General features: G+C 29.5%; 1 protein-coding gene across 1 annotated transcript; it reads left to right on the top strand.

Moving 5' to 3' along the window:
- The first annotated feature begins 2,994 nt into the window (after window positions 1-2,994).
- On the top strand, window positions 2,995-6,398 carry LOC129287997 (mogroside IE synthase-like). The gene is made up of 2 exons (XM_054924300.1): window positions 2,995-3,685; window positions 5,455-6,398. Exons 1-2 carry the CDS (start codon window positions 3,020-3,022, stop codon window positions 6,172-6,174), a joined length of 1,386 nt encoding a protein of 461 aa, XP_054780275.1. The 5' UTR covers window positions 2,995-3,019; the 3' UTR covers window positions 6,175-6,398.
- The last annotated feature ends 638 nt before the right edge of the window (window positions 6,399-7,036 follow it).

Here is a 7,036-nt window from a genome sequence, read left to right as displayed (position 1 = left end):
TTATTATTTTAATAAAATAATTTTTTTTGGTAGTATTAATTAGGAGCTTTCCAGCAAATAATTCTCTTTTCTAATTAAGGTTTGTTCACGTTAAATAAAGTTGCCTTTCAAGTAAGAGCATATTTTCATTCATTTCGTTGCCTAATAAAAACAATATATATATATATATATATATATTTTAAGCTTCCGACCCAAATCCTTGTGTTACGTTTGGATTCTTAGAATTTGAATTTTAATTAAATCTCTTTCTAAATAAAAAATTTATGAATTTATTCATAAATTTAATTCAAATTTATTTCTTCTTATAATATATTTACTATTTCAAAATCCATCTGGTCATTACTCATCATTATTTAAAATTTCAATCACTTGATCAACCCTTTCATTTTCTTTACATCTTCGGTGCCTTTCTCGGTTTCACCTTTTTGTAATCACTTGACGTTACAACCTAAGAACTTAAACAAATATCATAACAATAAAAATTATTAAAAACAATAAAAATACTTAACATGCATGGTATATCAAAGATTAAACTATTCAATTTCATAAAAGTTACCATGATTATAAAAGAAATTAATCTAATAAACACATTTACAATATCGAAGATTCTAGATCCCAGCAATCACAACAAAATTTACAAAATATACTAAACAAAGTTATAGGCAGTCAATTGGGTTAATTTTACCGGGCATCACCCCAACCGATGCCCCCCTTAGTGCTCAACTCTATGTATAATTTGGGCCCAAGCATGGGGTCGGATTTAGTCCGGTCAACCTGAAAATTTTTTTATAAGTATTTTTTAAAAAATATATAAAAAGGTTTTTTAAGAAAAAAATATTATCATCATCATTTAAAATATATTTTTCATAAAATTAATGTTAGAATTAAAAGCAATTTTTTTAAAAAAGTACAGATGAACAATCAATTGTCAATTATTTTTTTATAATATTAACTTAAAAACAAATTTTGAATTTCGAAAGAAATTTTAAAAATTATTTTTAAAAATGTCCAAAAAATCATAAAAATAATATATTTTATAATAACTGTCAACAAAAAATAATATTATAAAATAAGTATTATTCACAAAAATTTTTATAAAAACAAAAAATGGCACATGTTCAGGCCAAGCAAGATAAGGTTTGATCTCTACACAATGCCTTGGATAAAACCTGACTTGATGTGCCTGAATGCCTCAAGCAAAGTTGAGCTAATTGGACATTTTGGCACGTTGTGGAACCCTACTAATTAACCAACAATGCATATAAAATTTAAAAGTTCCATCATTATACATTCCTTTATTACTCTTTGATTGAACTAGCTATTAAGATCCAAATGCCACGTAACGTGATTGTGGAAAATTCACATGATAATAATAAATTAAGCGTTACATCGTTGAGAAAGAGGTTCCCTGTATTTGTCACTGTTGTTTGGTCCCATATATCAGAAGCCAAATCAACCAATGAACCATTAAATCTGAAAACAATTGCTCATATAAAAAGCCATTGCCGTGTACAAATTGACTAATTGAGTAGCAAAACCTATTAGCCTAAAAGTGTAAGCCTGATTGAGATATTCCACCAAATATTCCATGTAAAGTAGAAAATGTATACTACACAAGAGAAATAACACTTTGAGACCGATATTTAATTCGATCACAATTTAGAAATAAAATATTTTACATTATAATAAAGGACCAAAGTTTTAATTTTAAACAAAATTTTATATTATGGGAGTTTCATCTTATATCAAAGGATCTAAGACAAAATATCTGTAATTTTAACATGTTTTAGGATTAATTCTTGTAATTTTTTTAGTAGCTGCAAGTCAATTAAATTTTGTCTGTCAGCAATGTTATTTATTTTTAAATATGAATATTTCAATAAAAAAAAAAAGAAAAGAGGGAGAAAGAGAAAGAAAATAAGAGGAAAAATAACTATTAAAGATTATGTAAGAACATTAATAATAATTACAGGACCTTAAATTATTAAAATCTTAATAAAAAACAACATTCTTACTTGCAATTAAAAAAAAGTAAATATTTAGTTGAAAAATTTACTAACTACACTAAAGACTATTTTTAACATTAGATAAAAATTTATGAGAGTTAATTGAGAATCTGAATTTTTTGCTATCAATATATAGATAAATCACTTAAAAAATTAAATACATATATTTGAGATTATTCGTAACATTAGTTGAAAATTTATAAAAATTAACTATAAATTGAAAGTTAATTACTTATGATTTTTTTCTTTCAATATATAGATAAATCATTTAAAAATTTACTAAATACATTTGATATTGTTTGTAACATCAGTTAAAAATTTACAAAAGTCATTCATGAATAGAAAGCTAATCACTCATGATTTTTTGTTATTGCTTAGGAAATCAACAAAAAATATTTGAAAATTTTTGTAACGCTAGTTAGAAATTTACTAAAGTTCATTTTGAATTTCAAGCCAATCAATAAAAAATAATTTATTATAAGCAACAATAATGATCTATTATTGATATTAATTTAAGGTTTATAGTTATTATTAATGTTTTTTATGGAGTCCGTAATTGCCATTTTTCCAAGAAAAGAAACCTTTAACCATCATATATATGATAGTGAGACCCAGTTTGGTGCGATGAACACCAATATGATCGTCCAAGTTTAATTTGGACGCGGTCTGCGTTTGATAAATTGTTTTTATATTTTGAATAAATTATCATTTCAATAAGTACAGAATTTTTTTTTCAAAAAAAATAATCTTGTTACTGTCATTACAAAATAGTCTTGGAATTAATTTTAGATGGTCCTGATTTCATCAAGCATGGTGCTCATCACTGTAACTCTGCAAGGTGCATGCACCAAAACCAAAATGATAGTGGTACTTTGTCCAACAAATCTGAAACACTGCAAGGTTGATATTTCGCACCTCCTCATCCATATGTGATCCAATTATATAAATAAAAGTGACTCTTACCTTCAAACTCAAAACCATACTAAGAAATTGTACATTCTTAAGCATCAATAATGGCGGCGAAACAATGGAAAGCTCACTGCCTTCTATTGGCTTATCCTTCACAAGGCCATATCAACCCAATGCTTCAATTCTGCAAGCGATTAGAGTTCCATAACGTGAAAGTCACATTCGTCACCACTCGTTCTTTCTGGAAACAAGCCACTATCACTGATGACTCCATTAAATCTGCAGATTCCATAGCTCTCGAGACCATCTCAGATGGGTACGACGAAGGAGCCGATCCAGATGTTAAGAACTCAAAGACTTACTCAGAACGGTTCTGGCAAGCAGGACCACCGACTCTGTCTGAGCTTCTTGACAAGCTTTTCAACAATGGTTTGCCTGTGGACTGTGTTATTTATGATAGTTTCCTTCCTTGGGCACTTGATGTGGCGAAGAAGTTTGGGATATTTGGTGCTGCGTTCTTGACCCAACCTTGTTTTGTTAATAGTGTTTACTTCCATCTTCATCAAGGGATTCTGAAACTTCCCGTTATTGAAGAGAGTAAGATTTTGCTTCCTGGTTTGCCAGAACTTGAGCCTTCGGATTTGCCATCGTTCTTGTACCTGCACTATGGCATGTTTCCGATCTTTTGGGACTTGCTGGTTGAACCTTTTGACAACATTGGAAAAGCTGATTGCTTGCTTTCCAACACTGTTTATGAACTGGAGCCTGAGGTACGTATTTTTGTGTGTTGTATGCTTGGTAATAAATGGTAGTCTTAGAGATAGATCTTCGCTTTGCAAGCTAAACTCTATCCACACATTTTTCTGGATGCCTCCTGGGCGGCGGAATCGGAATTTTGTTTTTGCTTTACTTTGTTTGTTTGTTTTTTTTTTTTTTTTTGGAGGAGGGAGTTCAATTGTTATGGGATCAGTTTCCTACACCATGTGCTAATTCTTGGAATGAGATACAGACCGTCCAAATCTTAATCTAAACGGTCCAAATTTAAAATATTATTATATATTTTTGTATTATATTTATTAAAGTAAAAATTTATAAATATTATAAAATTTTTATTTTTAATCTGATCTAGATTTAATGTAGAGGGTCTAATTTAATATTAAAATTTTTATAATTGATGTATATTGATTATTCAGATGTACTCTACATAGTCCAGATGAATTTAATAATCTGAACTGTGCAAAGTACATCTGAATAATCAATATACATCAATTATAAAAATTTTAATATTGAATTGTACCCTCTAAATTAAATCTAGACCATATTAAAAATAAAAAATTTATTAAAATTATTTTATAATTTTTATAAATTTTTATTTTAATAAATATAATATAAAATAATTCTTTAAATCTGGACCATAATTTAAATGATCCAAATCTCATCTCACAGATGAGCAAGAAAACTCATCCCAATAGATATTACTATTTTACATATTCATTTATAAATAAAATAATACTCACTCCGTTTAAAAATATAAGATATTTTTTGAAAAGTTAAATGTTCAAAACTGTAAAGCATTTTTAATTTTTTGAAGTATAATCATTACTTTTTTTTCAAAAGTGTCCCTATTGATAATGACTTTATATGTATTATAAAGTATTTAATAGGGATAAATATAAAAAGATAGAGTTAATTTAAAAGTAGATAACTACTTTAGTGAAAAGAGAGATTTGATTAAAAATGCCTTACATTTTTTAATGGAGGGAGTAATGAAAATTTAAATGAAATAATAAAAGAATAATTAAGTATATAATATCATGACAAATATGATCATTTTTGTACTGAAGATATTTATTATAATGGTTAGAAGGGTAAAATTACCTGTAAACTACAGGAACAGAAAAATCTGGGATCCAAAACTTTTTTTTTTTTAATCTTGTCCTTTTACATTTAAAAATGTCGCAATGTGCCCCGTTCCATTAATTATTATATTGATGTTGATGGTCAAGTTATACAAGAGAAAATGTTAGACATTGCATATTACGACTTTTTAAAATATTGGGAAGAAAAATTACACCCAAAAAAAAAATTAAAGTTCCATATACTCATGCACTTATAATATTTTAAGTGTATTAATGTTGTCCTTTTATCCTTTTATAATTATAATTTTCAAATACTCGCGTTATTAGGCAAACAATATTTGCACATGCGAAAGTTGCAAATTTTAAAGAAGGGGGTGACAATGATAATGTAAATTGTGTATCAGGGTGTGTATGTGTACGTACTATGTTTGCCGGGGAGATTATAATTTGTCCCTTTTCTTAGTTCCGCAGGCCTACGTGGGGTCGGTCCCTGGATGATCCTTATATATCCATAATGTAGATATTATCATCATATATTCTCAATAAACAATATTTAAAATGTTTGATTTTATCAAGTGCGCCTCTTTCCCATCAATAATAAATAATATAGCTTCATGTGTCGGCCACTTGTCTACTGTGTTACAGAAAATTGACAAGTGAAAGCTTTCCTTAATTACCAGGTTGTGGATTGGATGAGGAAGATGTGGCCAGTGAAGACAATAGGACCAACAGTACCATCCATGTTCTTAGACAAAAGGATCCAACACGACCACGACTATGGTATCAGCATGTTCCAACCTAACAAGGATCTTTCCATGAACTGGCTCCACAATAAGCCTCAAGCATCCGTAGTTTATGTCTCCTTTGGAAGCATAACAACTCTTAGAGAAGATCAAATAGAGGAAATAGCTTGGGGTTTGAGACTCACTGGGAATTATTTCTTGTGGGTTGTTAGGGAATCTGAACAGGCCAAGCTTCCTAAGAACATCCAAGAAATAGTTTCAGACAAAGGTTTGATAGTGGCGTGGTGTGATCAACTAACAGTACTGTCACACGAAGCTGTCGGATGTTTTGTTACACACTGTGGGTGGAATTCGATTTTGGAAGCTCTGAGCTTAGGAGTTCCAATGATTGGGGTTCCACATTGGAGTGATCAGCCTACAAATTTGAAGTATATTGTGGATGTTTGGAAAGTGGGTCTAAGAGCTTCCATGGATGAGAAAGGAATTCTTAAACGAGAAACGTTGAAACATTGTATCAAAGAAGTAATGGAGAGTGAAAGAGGAAAAGAGATGAAGAATAAAGCCATCAAATGGATGAATTTGTTCAAGAGTTCTATGGATGAGGAGGGAAGTTCAGATAAAAATATTGCTGAATTCGTAGCTATGATTTCTAAGTGATTTCTCAATATATATATCAGTAAGCTAGGTTACTAATATATCTTGAGAAATCACTCGACCAATGTATATCAGTAAGCTAGCTAGGCTTTGTAGTTATATAAATTTTATAAGCCATGTAGCAAGCACTAGTATGAAAGTAATGTATTGTTTGTTAGGATACAAGCAATTAGATTTTATACGTTTATGTTTGATATATTATTTAATATTATCAAGTTAGATTTTAAGCATTCTCAATTAATTCTCTTGATATATTTTCATATTTATAACATTCAAAGTTTCAAACCCTCACATTTAAAGAATATTAGATTTTGTTTATTAATTGGCCAAATTATCATTAATTACAAGGACAGCTTTTATTACAAATTACAAATAAGCAATATTCTCTATACTCACTTTTCCAACATGTTTGGGTATGAAGCTTTGTTGTTGAAGATTTTTATTATATTGGCACTTTTTATTCATATGAGGCCCTATTGTTGGTCTTGTTGTAGTAATTGTGTCTCACATTGCCCATATGAAGAAAACTCCTAGTGCATAAATATTAAGAAATGAAATAGGTTGGTAAAACGGGTTTGGAAAACAAGTGGACTCGCGCGCACGAAACAGGCCAACTCAAGGAAATCACAATTGAAAACAGTCAATCCGCCCCCTGCGTGCGAGTTAAACAAGCATTGGGTTCTTTTATTGAATTATTTGTGCAAAAAAATAATCATTTATTTATATGAGCTTATTGGCTATTTTTGGGTTTTAAACCATTTCTTAAATGGATTTATACTTGCAACCAAGGTTTAATGGGGAATTAATCCAGTGATTTTTGCTCCAACATTCATCCAGGATATCGACCTATATATAGGCATGCATG

This window comes from Prosopis cineraria, unplaced genomic scaffold (assembly GCF_029017545.1).
Source record: "Prosopis cineraria cultivar Desert tree isolate PC_DT_omini unplaced genomic scaffold, ASM2901754v1 PC12, whole genome shotgun sequence".
NCBI classification, from domain to species: domain Eukaryota; kingdom Viridiplantae; phylum Streptophyta; class Magnoliopsida; order Fabales; family Fabaceae; genus Prosopis; species Prosopis cineraria.
Note: the sequence above shows the minus strand (reverse complement) of the source record. Positions and strands in the feature narration are given on the sequence as shown.